The sequence below is a fragment of the Hyperolius riggenbachi genome, chromosome 10 (genome assembly GCF_040937935.1).
Source record: "Hyperolius riggenbachi isolate aHypRig1 chromosome 10, aHypRig1.pri, whole genome shotgun sequence".
Lineage (NCBI taxonomy): Eukaryota > Metazoa > Chordata > Amphibia > Anura > Hyperoliidae > Hyperolius > Hyperolius riggenbachi.
In genome coordinates, this window is record NC_090655.1 from 63,974,852 (window position 1) to 63,990,647 (window position 15,796).

Sequence of the window (15,796 nt, forward strand, 5' to 3'; positions counted from 1 at the left end):
CCCTCCGTTCGGAGTCTGTGGACTCGCCTGGTCCTCTTGTACTCAAGAGGGCATACATCACCCCTTGCTCTGTGATAATCTCTCCCCACACAAACAAAAATAAAAAATGAACTCACGGCTGCTTAATTTGCATTCTGCTTTTTTGCTTGACCCCCACCCCTCTTCTTTTGTTCTTTTCTTTCTTTATTTTTTATTTGTTTTTCACATTATTTTATTTCTTTATTTTGTTTTCAGTTTTGTTACTGGTTTAGCTGAATAAGATTTGGGGGTTGGGTTGAGTGTAAATGCTTTTAATTGTGCATGTAATGTAACTGGAAGCGTTTTTTTATTCACTTGCTGATGGGAGTTTCTTCTTCATCTTAGTGCGTGAATGTGCCTCTAGACCTGCACTTAGCCTCTTGTTGCAGTCCTTTGATGCAGGTAGGACATATTCTGAATAGGCTTGTTGCTATGGGAAGTAATAGAAGTCGATGTTTGCTCTGCAGCTAACCTTTATCTGCTCCCTGGACACTGCCATTTCTTATAAACAAATGACTGTGATCACAGGCTGCCAGTGTGCTGTGTATGTGCATGTGCTCCCGCTTTCTCCGCTCTGTCATCAGAGGGAAACGGATGGCTGTATTTTACATGATAAAAAAACAGAGTAAACTTACACGGCAGAAACGCCACCCAAGACAAGACAAATAAGATATATATTGCGCTTTTCTCCTGCTCAAAGCGCTTGAGCTGCAGCAACTAGGGGGCGCTCAGTAGGCAGTTGCAGCGTAAGGCCCCGTTCACACCTAAAATCGCAAAACGCTAGCGATTACCGCAATTAACATGGAAAAATCACTCGACACTGTAGCGTTTTGGGAGAGATTGCGATTAGCAGCTCTATCACGATCGCTCAAGAATCGCCGCCAAAACAATGCATGTAATGCGTTTGGGATTATCGCTAATCGCAAAACGTGAGAACACTGCCATAGCAAATCATGAGCTAAGCGGTTTTAAAAAAGGCTTGCGATTTTCCAAACGCATATACAGTAAAGTTACAATTGGAATCGTGGGAATGCATTCGTACTGAGTGCTGTCACAATGTTCCAAAATGGCAATCATAGCTTTGCTTCATTTTTCCTGCATTTCTGTTGCGGTCAACATAGTGAAAATAGAAAAATGTGTTTTTGCGATTTTTGGTGTGAAGAGGCCCTTAGGAAGTCTAGCCCAAGTAGTCCTTACTGAATAGGTTCTGGCTTACTAAACAAGAAGATTTAAACCCTGGTCTCCTGTTTGTTTCAGAGGCAGAGCACTCTATCCACTATCCAGTCCCAGCCCAGAAAGGCTTACTAAGGCTGGCCACACACACACCACACTCCAATTCATCAAATCACAAAACCATTCAGTAAATCCACCACAAGTGTGAAAAAAAAAATCATCTGTGCAGATTTGCCCAAATTTTTGCATATATTTGTGGGAAGTCTAGTTGCTTTGACATGAATTGCTTGCTTGATTGTATGCTGCTACCATCATTACAAGATTGTCTGAAGGTGCCAATTAAAGTGGATCTGAACTCTTGCACAGGACAGAAGGGAAACGTAGAGAAATGTACCTTGTATGTATTTGGAGCATTTAGCCTGTCTTATTCCCCCTCATCTGTGACTAATCACAAGTTGTAATTTGATCTCCCAGCTGTGTCAGCTGACTGCCATGGCAGAGCAGCTAATTTGTAAAAACATGATGTTAACAAGATGTCTGCTTCCGTGAAAGCAGGAAGTAGACACATTGCAGATTTATTGCAGGATTTGTATAAGCTGTAAAAAAATAAATGTTTAAGGTTATTATGCTGTTGCGAAAGGAAATTCTGAGTTCAGGTCCACTTAAACGGTAAAATATTTCCACAGATGCGACCATTTGATCAGATTTTTTTCAATCAAATTATATGGAAAATCACACCATATGTGGAGAAAATCGACCTGAAACGATTATTTTGGTCGATTGATTTGAAGAATTTTATCAACCCAATATGTTGGATTTTTTGATCGTATCTAAAGTGAAAAAGTGCTCAAATTGAACCGTTTATGGGAACAATCGGCATTTATCTTCAGATTTACCCTCAAATTTGTGTTTTGTCCATCACTTACCATCGAGCACATACAACCACATCTCTTTTGATAACGTATGTACAATTGAACTGTTCATGGGAACAATTGATAAAAACCTTAGGATTACTTTGTGTTCCCGCAAATCTTATTAAATGATCACATCTGTGGAAAAATTGTACCGTTAATGGACACCTGTAGATAGATAGGCTGTTGGTTTTCACCAATAGATTGTCAACATAGAGATAGTATTGTTATTATTATGTATTCATGCAGCACAGACACATTTTCCAATGCATGTTACAGAATACATGGCACAATTCATGTCACTATTCATGTCACTATTCATGTCACTGAATTGTTCACAGTCTAATATCCCTACAACAATCTAAAGCTGCATTCACAGTGGTAAGCTGTGTCGGACAATATAATCGTATTGCTAATGCAATGCAATTATATGGAAATGGTACATTCACTTCAGCACCTTAAAAGTGCAAATGGGACGGCGTTGTGCCGTAAGCTAAATTTGCAATGCAGTTTTTCTCCTCTCTATTAAGTTCTTCTTTTTGCAGAGGATGCAACACTGTAGCCTTATGGCCCATACTCACGAGGGACTTTTGTCGCCTCAACACGCGGCGCGCACGTGTTGCGGCGACAGGTCGCCCGTGAGTATGGGCCGTTGCACGCGCGCGCACCCAGAACTGTCGCCCGTCGCTCTTGTCGCCATGCGATTGAAAGTTTCAATCGCATGGCAACAGTCGCCGCCGCACCTCTGCCGCAACTGTCGCTAGTCCGCGTGAGTACGCGGACTAGCGACAGCAACCTCCATAGAGGTAAATGGAGCTTCCGGCGGGGGGAGGAGGAACGTCGGCGACAGCTTCCGTCTCGCCGCTGGTCCCTCTTCCGCGTGTGTACGCGGAGGGCCCTGGAGAGAAGCTGTCGCCGGCCTGTCGCTAGCACGCTAACGTGTGCTGGCGACAGGCCACTTCTGCAGCCCGTGAGTACGGGCCATTATGGCCTGTACTCACGGGCTGCAGAAGTGGCCTGTCGCCAGCACACGTGAGCGTGTGGGCGACAGGCCGGCGACAGCTCCTCGCCAGGTCCCTCCGCGTACACACGCGGAAGAGGGACCAGCGGCGAGACGGAAGCTGTCGCCGACGTTCCTCCTCCCCCCGCTGGAAGCTCCATTTACCACAATGGAGGTTGCTGTCGCTAGTCCGCGTACTCACGCGGACTAGCGACAGTTGCGGGGGAGGTGCGGCGGCGACTGTCGCCATGCGATTGAAACTTTCAATCGCATGGCGACATGAGCGACGGGCGACAGTTCGGGGTGCGCGCGCGACGGCCCATACTCACGGGCGACCTGTCGCCGCAACACGCGCGCGCCGCGTGTTGAGGCGACAAAAGTCCCTCGTGAGTATGAGCCATTAAAGCGGAACTGTAAAGTGTTTTTAAACACATTGTTTCACTTACCTAGGGCTTCCCCAAGCCCCCAGCAGCCGTCCTGTCCTGCGCCGGTCCTGCCCGAGCCTCCGTTCTCCCGCCGCCGTGCCGTCTACTTCTAAGTTGACGCCAGCGCAGCCCTGCCAAGCGTATCTTTTCATCGTGTTCCCCTCTGCAATAGCAAGGTACGCGAAGAAAGGATAAGCGTGGCCAGAGCCGCACAGGCTCAGTGGCCCGGCGGCGAAACCGAAAGTAGCTAGCGGCAGGAGAACGGTGGCTCGGGCAGGACCGGCGCGGGACAGGGCGGGTGCTGGGGGCTTGGGGATGCCCCAGGTAAGTGAAACAATGTGTTTAAAAACACTTTAAAGTTCCGCTTTAAAGTAAACCAGAGACCTCAGAAATGAAAGATTTGATACTAACCCGGGGCTTACTCCTGCCCCATACACACATCAGAGTCCCTCGCCTTCCTCCCGTGGTCTGCCGTTCAGCCGTGATCAGCCCCGGTAACAGGCTCAATTGCGTCAGTCCGGGTCTACTGCGCATGCACAGGAGGTATGCGCATGTGCAGAAGATCCAGACTGGACCCGACGAAGCCAGTTACCGGGGCTGAACAGCAGACCGCGGGAGGACTCAGACGTGTTTATGGGGCGGGAGGAAGCCCCGGGTAAGTATCAAATCTTTAGTTTCCAAGGTCTCTGGTGCACTTTAAAGGGAATTTTAAAGAGAAACCGAGGTGTGGTTCTGACAATGCTATCTGCACACAGAGGCTGGGCCTGCTTATATTGCCCAGCCTCTGTTGCTATCTCAATCCCCCCTAAATTCCCCCTGCGCTCTGCTGTCCCCCATAAATCACAGCCGCGCTGTCGACACGTGGCGGGTCGCAGCGGGCTGTGTTTACCTCTGTACTGTCAGTCTCGCCGCTCTCCCACTTCCTGCATAGCTCCGGTCCCCGCCTGCGTCCCTTCCCTCCTCGCTGATTGGAGGGAAGGGACGCGGGCAGGGACCGGAGCTATGCAGGAGGCGGGGGAGCGGCGAGAGTTACAGCTGCAGATGTAAACACAGCCCGCTGCATGTCAACAGCGCGGCTGTGATTTATGGGGGCCAGCAGAGCACAGGGGGGGGGGGCTGGGGGGACACTACATAGCAACAGAGGCTGGGCTGTATAGGCAGACCCAGCCTCTGTGTACAGATAGCAGTATCAGAACCCCACCTCGGGTTCTCTATAAGATTGAAGGCCGACACAGCTGATAAGTGGATCGTGTAGTGACGGCAAAGGCACAGGATGACTGCAGAGGGGGCTGCAAGAAGCTCCAGGTATATTAAACCCCTTTTTTAGGCTCAAGATTCCCTTTAAGCAAATGTAGGCATAATACTCACACTATGGGCCTGATTCACAAAGCGGTGCTAACAGTTAGCACCGTGGTGAAAAGCCCTTTATCACGCCTAAACTCTGTTTAGGCATGATAAGTTTAGGTGTGATAAGTTTTTAGGTGTGATAAGTTTAAGTACCAACTGGGCTAGCACCGCAGTGCACAGCTGATCAAAAGTTTTGCGCTAGCAAAGTCTGGTGCACTTTTCATAGAGTTTAATGGCGCTGCTTTGCGTGCCGGACTTTGCGTGCGATCTAAACTTATCTAAACTTAGCATGCCTAAACTTAGCATGCCTAAACTTATCATGCGTAAACTGAGTTTAGGCATGATAAAAATGGTTATCACGCCTAAAGTCTTTAACTGGGTTATCACCGCTTTGTGAATCGAGCCCTATGTGTTTGGGACCTGGAAGTAAACTAGGATTCCCAGGTGAAACAAACCGAACACCAAACTACATACTTATTTATAACATTGAATCCATCCACATGTCTGTTTGCCCACTGGCCTCCTGTCCGGAATTGGTATTTGTGTGAATTAGCCTTAGAGAATGATCTGGTGAGTGTGTGGCCAGCCTAAAGCCTAAACTCTGGGTATAGCAATAATAATAATAAAAGAAAAAACCCCACATGCTGATTCGATTGGCTTATCAGTTGTTGCTTGATTCAGTTTAGGACCCCTTTGTCCTATGTGAACCGCAATTGTGAAGCTGAGTTAGGCCTCTTGCACACGACATGCGATTCTGATTTTGATTTTTAATCAGTTTTCAAATGCAATTCCGATTTCCAATTTTTAATCGGTACTGCATGCTGCATTTTTCTTTTGATAGCATCCAGGGAAAATCGGAATTGCAAATCGGATTTGCAGTGTGCAGGGAGCCTCATAAAGATAATTCTCAGAAACAAATCAGAAACATTTCTCTAACAGAAAGCTTGCTATTTCAATTAAAATGTAGATCCAGGTGCAAAATAGTTGGTAAACTATTTCTGTTTATATTATATATTGTTTTGTATTTAAGGGTTATGATTCATTAGTGGAATTGGACTAGTATTATGGAGATGTGCATGGAGATGCTAACAAAAAGGTGTATAATTCTATGATGTTTAAATAGTTATATAATTCATAAGTTAGTTATACAATTATAAATCAGCTGTGATAAAGACATGTTTTTGTTAAAGGTCATTAGCCTCCATATCGTTCTCACTACAGTATCACTTCGAGGTTGCAGATGATTAAGGATTAAAAGAGGGTCATATGACCATTTTAGGCTGCTTCTGTCCTGTCCTTTTTTTTGGCTTTTGTGTGGCTTCTTGCATAATACTAATAATACTTTTTAGTGGAGGTGCATGGACTAAATAGGAGCAGTCACATGACCCCTGCTTCATGCTGTACTTCAAGGTATTTCACATCATTGGAAATTCTTGCCTCATAGCTGTGCAGAGCGTCAGGATTTTCATAGCCCTATGCCTGGAATCCTGCGCTAGCACTTTATGTATTCCGGTTGAATTACGCTGTTACCCTGTTTGTTTTTCTTGTCCTCACCACATTAACAAAAGTGTGTTCAGCTATAATGACTCATTTGGTGCCTTTTGGTCATAATAGCCCCTTATAAACCACATCATCACAATCTAAATATAGCTGAGACTGACATGTGGGTAATTTTAGCATGAGTACGATTTTACATCCGGGTACAAAATACAAAGAAACATTCCTGAGGTTGGATAACTGGAAAGTTTTGTGGGTTTTTTGGAGCAGTCAATAAACAGTTGTATAAAAGATTACTTTGTGTAAAATGTTTGTTTGATAAGTAAACAATCTGCTGCAGGTCGCTTGTGTACTCTGCAAAGTCTTCAGCAAACTGTTTTTGCATACTCTCTCCTGCTTCAGTTTTGAACATACTAAAATAAAGGTCTCTTTTCCACGGGCAGTTGATAGGCAGTGAAATGCCTCTAAAGCTCTCACAACTGTTTGCTGTTGCCCGGTAACTGCTCACTGCTGCCTGGTAACTGCTTGCTGAGCACACAGATCAACTGCCCATGGAAAAGAGGCCTGAGATAGGCCATCCCAGTGTACTGTTAACAGGAAGTGCAGGCTGGGAGAAACTTCCTTGTAACACACTGCCAGTCCCAGGGATGTAATAATAAGGCCACTTTTCCACGGACAGTTGATAGGCAGTAAAATGCATCTCAAACTCTCACAACTGCTCACTGCTGCCTGGTATCTGCTCACTGCTGCCTGGTACCTGCTTGCTGAGCACACAGTTCAACTATCCGTGGAAAAGAGGCCGCACAGACACAAGGCAACACTGACATCTCTTCATGCAGCACCCTGATCTAAAGCTGAACACTCACCTGATGACGCTGGAAGGGTGTATCCCAGTGACGTCCTCCTCTGACGAGCGTTTCCCGATCCAACCTCCTGCTGGCGGGTACATGTGACATCACACGATGGGCATGAACGGGAAGTCAATTGATCGCGGTACTTTGCAGCAGTATATAATGGACTAGACCGGCCTTTTTCAACCTTTTTACCCTGGAGGGACCTTGCAAATACGTTTTGGATCACAAGGAACCCATTTTTTTTGCAGGTGGCTGTTTATGTCACTACCCCCTATTACAGTGCCCTTCATTATAATGTCACCTTATTCTAGTGCTTTTTATTAATGTGCTCATTATTATTCTGAATATAATGCTTTTTACAGTAACCCCTTCTATAATGTACTCCCTATCATACTCCCAACCCCCCAAATGCCAATGAACCGCTGCAGAGTAACTCAAGGAACCCTGGTTGAGAAAGCCTGGACTAGACTTTCAAGCATGCAAAATGGCTTGCATCACACTGAACATAAATGCAGTAACATGACTGGGCAAGCTTAGTACAGTGTCACTAATTACTTTATAGTAAGCCTGATATAGATTGAATATACAGTATATGAATTAGTCCCTTAAGGCTGTGTTTCCACAAGGATATTAAATCATGCATGTGGTTTTCCATATGCAGATTTTCATGTTATTTTATGTAAACCTTTGCATACCTTTAGCGTAATTGACAATCATTACATGGGAAGTGGATACGTGGTGCGAAAATCTGCAGCAAGCTTTACGATTGAATTTCCAGATCAGAATGAACTACAAGAACGCATAAAGAAATACCTGTACTGGAAAGAAAAATGTGTCCCTAGGGCAGTGATCTGCAAACTTGCCTCTCCAGCTGTTAAGGAACTACAAGTCCCACAATGCATTTGCCTTTATAAATCATGACTATGGCTGTCGGACTACTGCAATGCATTGTGGGACTTGTAGTTCCTTAACAGCTGGAGAGCCAAGTTTGCAGACCACTGCATACTTTCCTCCTTAGCACCCCTGATCCAGCACTGCCCCCCCCCCCCCCCCCCGGATAGTCCATTGACAAAGGCTTGTCGGCAGATCGCACAGGCGCACTAACAGCTTTCAATGTTGGGACACCCGAACATTGTGCGCCTTGCACAGTCGCAGTAGCTGCTCGGGCTCTGAGCCTTATCAGGTCTGCTCTACTGGGCAGCCACAGACAGTGGATTATACCTCTAATGGTGGCTACTAACGATACAATTTGCCGAACGATTAGTTACGAACGATTCTTCGTATGATCGATCGGAAATGATCATTTGGGACCACTAATGGACATGAATCTGATCGGATTGGTTAGGAGAGTTTTCTGTCCAATAGTGGTCCCAATCGTTCATTTACGATCATTCATACAAAGAATCGTTCGTAAACAATCGTTCGGCAAATTGTATCATTAGTGGCCACCTTAAGTCTATAGTCTAGATGTGTCTATGGAAGCAACCCTGTTGAGGCTGAAATTCTTTGGCCTACAAAACTAAACAGTGCTGTCGCAGTGATGTCACTAGTTTTAGTGAATGGTGTGAATGGATGCTGAGTCAGCCTGATATACCGCTCATAAATTAAAGGCCTCTGACAGCATAGAGACATGGGAAGGAGTCTGCTAGCAATATTCATGGTTCTACAAGCACATGTATAGCTCCAGGGGCTGGACACAACTGAACACAGACAAGAAATAGTTCTCCCCCCCCCCCCCCCCCCCCCCCCAATCTAACAGATCGTTATCATTCTCAGTGGTTTATGAAAAATAGTATCTTCTGTCTTTTTAAAGCAAACCTAAGGCGAAAAATAACTTATGATATAATGAATTGTATGTGTAGTAGGGATAAGAAATGGAACATTAGTAGCAAAGGAGTCTCATATTTTTATTTTCAGCTATATGGCTTTTTTTTTTTTATAACATTGCATCATACTGTCATATACGTAATAATACCTAACTGTCCCTGCATCATCCTCCTGTCCGTGTGTCCGTGTTTTGTGGCTACTGCGCATTTGAAGCTGACAGGAGGATGGGGCCAGGGGGTGGGTGGCCGTTGGTGCGCGCGGCTTATGCGTAAAGAGCCTAGTGCCCATTTTTAAACGGGCCCTAGGCCTAGTACTGTCATATTTGCAGTTTAGAAACTACACTCTATTTTTAAACTACAGAACAAAGCAGAAAAAAATTACCCTTTGAACTCTCCTGCACTTAAACCTCATCTAAAGCTGTCTCTGTTTATTGTTTAAGTGCTTCAGAAAAAAATCGGTCAGAGCTCAGAGAAGCTCTTTTGCATAGATAACAACTGAAGGGGTTTTCCTGTACTGGAAAACAATATGAGACTCTTTTCTTTGACACTAATGTTTTATTTCTTAGCTGTACTACACCTACAATTCATTATCGCAAATGTTTATTTTCGCAAGCGGTGATTACGCGACTCCCCAGCTGACCCTGTGAATGGGCCCTTGTGAATGGAAAATTGTCCTTTTCAGAAGCTGTGCTGTCAGTCAGCTTAGAGAGTAGACTCTGTCAATCGGGCACACGTGAATGAAGTAAATAAAAGGCACACTATTGTGAGTCTGTTTTTTCTGGAGCCAGTCCTAACTGAGCCTGACAGATAATACTCCACCATGTCAGGATAGAGGGATACTCTATCATACTCCGCCATGATGCAGTACTAGCTGTCGCAGGCAAAGGCATTACCTTTCTGAATCTGCCAAACTCTCAGCTGCAGACTGACTGCAGGAAATGGAGGTAAAAATGATTATTGGTTGTTGAACATTCTGTAACGGCATCCTAAGTTGGATTAAGGGCTGGGGTACAATTTGTTTTGGCTGTCGTCACTCCATCTGTGTGCTTAGGAAGAACGCTCTCTTCTGACTGCGGAATGCACTTCTGCTCTTGTGGTTTTTTATGTCACTTTTTTTTCAGTTAAAATAAGCCTGTAGTGTGGATATAAAGTAACAAACACACGGAGAGACATGGGTGATGCTATCTGTGCCACAGGGATGCCGGGAATGTGCTGTTGTGCTGTACTTTACTGCTGCTGTCACCATACATGGAGCAAGCATTACACATACACATGGAAAAACACCTACATAGAGGTCATATACAGTGATGTTTAGAGATGTGACAGTTCCGTTATCCCAGGGTAGGCACAAGCCGTTAGTTAGACCAAAGTTTATGTTTTAAGTGTGTCTCCCAATAAAGAAATGAGTTGTAAAGCTCTCAGTGAGGCCAGATTAAATCCAGTAGATTATTATTACACAAATAGTTTTAATGACATCCTGGAATTGTTCTCTGCAAGTCTCTGTGGTCATTTACTATTGTATGTTTCAATCACTGGTGAAAGAGCAGTACAGTTCCAATCCTGTCAGGTAACGCTGATAGAAAACTGCTGCAAAACTCACAGGACTGGACCAGAAATGTACAGATTTATGTGTGAATCAAGCCTAACGTTCTTACAGGCATCCATTTCCCTACCACAGCCCAGGAGAGAGTTGGGGAAGGCCAGTTCATGTTGCCAACTAGAATATCCCAACTCAATGCATTTACTTACCTGGCTAGGATTTCAACCAACATAATACCTCAAACATTAGAGTGTGAGCTATGTTGGAAACATAAAACAGTGCAGATAATTTACTGGTCTAGGGCAGTACATAGGGACATTGTGTTTTGCTCATGATGTGTAGCCAAAGCATTTTTAAAGTGGGATTATACTTTGAAAACATTAACTTCAGTAACTATTCCTTAGGTACATTTGAAAGCATTCCCAAGCATTCCCTGTGTGTAAAAAAGTTATTTTTTCATTGCAGAGAGCAGTATAGGCTTGCCTATTTCCGGCTAATTGGCAAATGTAATTATTGCCGGCAAGAACCTCTCTGTCTGTGTCTTAACACTGCTCTCTTTCCCCTGCTGAACTGACAGTTGCCAGGGCGATGTGGTTATTCAGCTGAGGGAGGGAGGAGTAGGCAGAATCAAGACACAAGCAGAGCATGTCTCCTGGCCTGCAGTGATTACATTTGCAGATCAGACAGAAAGAACCAAGCCTGTACTGCTCTCTGCAGTGAAAATTAACAGTTTAACACACAAGGAATACTTGGTAAATGTTCTTTAATGTACCATTAGAGTAGTTACTGAAATTTTAGTTTTGAGAGTATAATCTCACTTTAAGAGATTTTGAGAGCAGTTTTGACATTTGATGTTTGTACTGGCATTCCCAGACCTATGTACATGTTCTGATAATGAGCGCTGTGATGCATTGCATTGTGGTTGTCCTGTATGCTGCTTTTCAGCTACTATGAGCTCTGTGATTCATTGCATTGTGGTTGTCGTGTATGCTGCTTTTTAGCTACAATGAGCTATGTGATGCATTGCATTGTGGTTGTCCTCTATGCTGCTTTTCAGCTACTATGAGCTCTGTGATACATTGCATTGTGGTTGTCCTGTATGCTGCTTTTCAGCTACTATGAGCTCTGTGATGCATTGCATTGTAGTTGTCCTTTATGCTGCTTTTCAGCTACAATGAGCTCTGTGATGCATTGCATCGTGGTTGTCCTTAATGCTGCTTTTCAGCTACTATGAGCTAGGTGATACATTGCATTGTGGCTGTCCTGTATGATGCTTTTCAGCTACTATGAGCTCTGTGATGCACTGCATCGTGGTTGTCCTGTATGCTGCTTTTCAGCTACTATGAGCTCTGTGATCCTTTGCATCATGGTTGTCCTGTATGCTGCTTTTCAGCTACTATGAGCTTTGTGATGCATTGCATCATGGTTGTCCTGTATACTGCTTTTCAGCTACTATGAGCTCTGTGATGCATTGCATTGTGGTTGTCCTGTATCTGCTGCTTTTCAGCTACGATGAGCTCTGTGATGCATTGCATTGTGGTTGTCCTGTATCTGCTGCTTTTCAGCTACGATGAGCTCTGTGATGAATAGCATTGTGGTTGTCCTGTATGCTGCTTTTCAGCTACTATGAGCTCTGTGATGCATTGCATTGTGGTTGTCCTGTATGCTGCTTTTCAGCTACTATGAGTTCTGTGATGCATTGCATTGTGGTTGTCCTGTATGCTGCTTTTCAGCTACTATGAGCTCTGTATTGCATAATAGTTGTCCTGTATGCTGCTTTTCAGCTACTATGAGCTATGTGATGCATTCCATCGTTGTTGTCCTATATGCTGCTTTTCAGCTACTATGAGCTCTGTGATGCATTCCCTCATGGTTGTCCTATATGCTGCTTTTCAGCTACTATGAGCTCTGTGATGTATTGCATTGTGGCTGTCCTGTATGCTTCTTTTCAGCTACTATGAGCTCTGTGATGTATTCCATCGTGGTTGTCCTATATGCTGCTTTTCAGCTACTATGAGCTCTGTGATGCATTGCATTGTGGTTGTACTGTATCTGCTGCTTTTCAGCTACATTTTCTTGCCTGTGATATGAATGTGTTTGTGAGTTGTGACTTGAAATTGGTTTCAATTCACTTTCTATTACTGTATATCTGGTTTAGCTGTAGATATGTGCTGGAATGTACTGTGATAGCTTCTTACAAGTGTAAACTGTGAGCCCTGACCTGACTAACGCCTGCAGCGAATGAGTTAACATCAAGCCTGGAATTGTGTTTTCTTGAATCTTTTTTCTTTATTCCCATGAGCTGTGTATTAGTAACATGAGTCTTGCCTTCACCCCACCCATCTGGAAAGCGTCCAGTGGCCGCCTGCTTGCAGCTGCACGATTACCATACACCTGTGCTGCTGATAATTCAATAAAACCAAATGTTTTCATCATTAGCAATGGAACTTGGAGAAGTGCGTGCTTGTTTGTGAATGCTGGGTGCTGCTGGTGTCTCCTATATTCTGCGGCGTTACTTTGTATTGTGAGGAGCAGTTACAGGAAGGCCTGAAACTCTCAGGGCTGGAACCCACTAGAACGATTTTTTTTTGAGCGTTTAGGGGGATTTTCAAAACGCTAGCGATTTCCCTAAACGCTCAGCTAATGTTAATGGATGGGCCAAATTCCACTGGAGCGATTGCGATTACCAAATCGCAAACGCAGGACATGCAGCATTTTTGAGCGTTAGCGTTTCTGCAATGTAAAGTATATAAACGCTGGCGTAATCGCTCGTCTAAACCTACGCAAAGTGATTTGCTAGCTTTTTTTAAATTACTGCACACTGTAAAAAAAAAATTTAAAGGACCAATAAGAATTAAAATCGCAAATCGCTACACAATCGCTGTCAAAAAGCTTACACTTTATAAAATCGCTACCAAAATCGCCAGAAAACGCTCATGAAAACGCTTACAAAACACTTATTAAAAACGCTAGCGATTTGTAGTGGGTTCCAGGCCTCATGGTATTTTGTGTTGTATTTCTTGGAAGGACTACACTTCCCATGATCCCTATTCCTAACTGTTAGCTGCTAAATCATCAATAATCCTACCTAGCTGAATGAGGAATCTCAGTGGCTGGCATGAGTTTGTAGTTTGTATGGCTATTGGGTGCCGATGGAAGTAGGGCTGTGGAGTCTGTACAAAAATCATCTGACTCCACAGTTTATGAAACCACCGACTCCAGGTACCCAAAATTACTCCGACTGGGGAACTTCAGCCTAAACAAACATACTGTCATTGAGTTACATTAGTTATGTTAATTAGAATAGATAGGTAATTTAATTTTTTACCCACCCTGTTTTAAAAGAACAGGCACATGTTTGTGATTCATGGGGGCTGCCATCTTTGTCATGGGGGCAGCCATCTTTTTGGTTGAAAGGAGGTGACAGGGAGCATAAGACACAGTTCCAACTGTCCTGTGTCCTGATCACCCCTCCCAGCTGCATGCGCTAGGCTTCAAATGTCAAATTAAAAATGTAAAAAAAAAAAAAAATGTACCAAAACAGCAGAACGAGAACAACAATATCAGAATCCCATCATGCTTTGCACAGTATCAGGGGAAAAATGCCCGGGCAGTTTTCTTCTGTGCAGCTAAAAATGAGGCTTGTATAAGAGAAACAAAGTTCTGATGCCGTGAAACTGTTAAAGAAACACCAGGGCTTTTCAGTGCTGCTGAGTCGATTTTTAGTCTGGAGGTTCACTTTAAGCCCCATACACACACTCAACAGTGGTCTTTTAAGGTGCATACACACACACTACCAACGGCAACGACGGGTCCGCCGGACCCTCCCACTGGGGACTGATGTGTACGCGCCGTCGGCCGACTGATAAGGCTGTTTCTGAATGATCCGCTCAATTCAACATTTGGATTGACTTCTTATCAGTCTTATCAGCTGCTTGAACAATAGCAAGAGATTTTTTTTTTTTAGGTGTTCCACAAGAAAAGTTGTGAGAGCCTAAAGCCCAATCTGCACGATACAATTCTTTGTGTGATTAGATTACGATTCTATTTACGATTCGATTAAATCAGACATGTCCGATCGGGATTCGTGTCTATTTGCCAATGCAAAACAGTGGCAAATCGGAGATGTCGGATTTAATCGGATCATAAATAGAATCGTAATTGAATCACACAAAGAATCGTATCGTGTAGACCGCTGTTGAGTGTGTGTATTGGGCTTTAGTGTGATACTTACCAGGGCTGTGGAGTTGGTACAAAAATCATTCAACTCCGACTCCACAGCCCTGGATGGAAGGAGTAGAATCAGCATAATGCTATATACACACTTGAAAGATTAATGAAAGATCACAGACCAATTTTTCCACCTTCCATGTAGTATGAGAGCCATACCTACACAGTCTATTCTATGGAGCTGAACTCCCCATCAGACAGAAATCTTTGCAAGATGCTGCACACAAAGATGCTGTACACATTTAAAAGATCAGTTCCTGCAAAATGCATTTATAGTGTATGAGATCTGCAGATCTCATACACACCGTGATTAACAGACATTCATCTGCAGATCAGATCCACCAGGATGGATCTGCAGATTATTGTCAGATCTGCAAATGAATGTCTGTTAAAGTGAATGGGTACCCTTTTAAAAATAAAGTCAGATACTCACCTAAGGAGAGGGAAGGCTCGGTCCTAATGAGACTTCCCTCTCCTCTCCCGGTGCCCGGTCTCGCTCAGGATCCCCCGTAGCAGTATTCGACCAGTTCGGTCAAATACTGCCACTTCGGCCGCCGAAGGGAGGTTTCGGAAGTCTTCGGGAGCACTCGGGCTCCCGAAGACGGGCCGCTCCATACTGCGCATGTGCGAGTGCCCTCTATGATGCACTCGCGCGGGTCTATGACGCACTCACGCATGCGTGGTATGGAGCGGCCCGTCTTCGGGAGCCTGAGTGCTCACGAAGACTTCCAAAGTCCCTCGCGGCAGGGGATTTGAACGAAGGATCCACCTGGCACCGGGAGAGGAGAGGGAAGGCTCATTAGGACCGAGCCTTCCCTCTCCTTAGGTGAGTATCTGACTTTTTTTTTTTTAAATCGGTACCCATTGGCTTTAAACAAGATGTGTATGAGATCTGCAGATATCATAGACTGAAAGCATTTTGCAGGGACTGATCTTTTGCAGATACTGATCTTTTGAATGTGTACAGCATCTTGC

At 44.4% G+C, this 15,796-nt stretch overlaps 1 protein-coding gene across 41 annotated transcripts in view; it reads left to right on the plus strand.

Moving 5' to 3' along the window:
• TCF7L2 (transcription factor 7 like 2) overlaps window positions 1-15,796 on the plus strand; it is a 774,578-nt gene that overhangs the window by 147,865 nt on the left and 610,917 nt on the right. For 26 of the 41 annotated variants that reach the window (XM_068255163.1, XM_068255162.1, XM_068255158.1 and 23 more), the window contains one exon: window positions 364-420. The exons of the other annotated variants lie outside the window; for them this stretch is intronic. In XM_068255163.1, coding sequence (XP_068111264.1) covers window positions 364-420 — 57 coding nt within the window. The remainder of the gene's footprint in view (window positions 1-363; window positions 421-15,796) is intronic. 41 annotated transcript variants of the gene reach the window in all.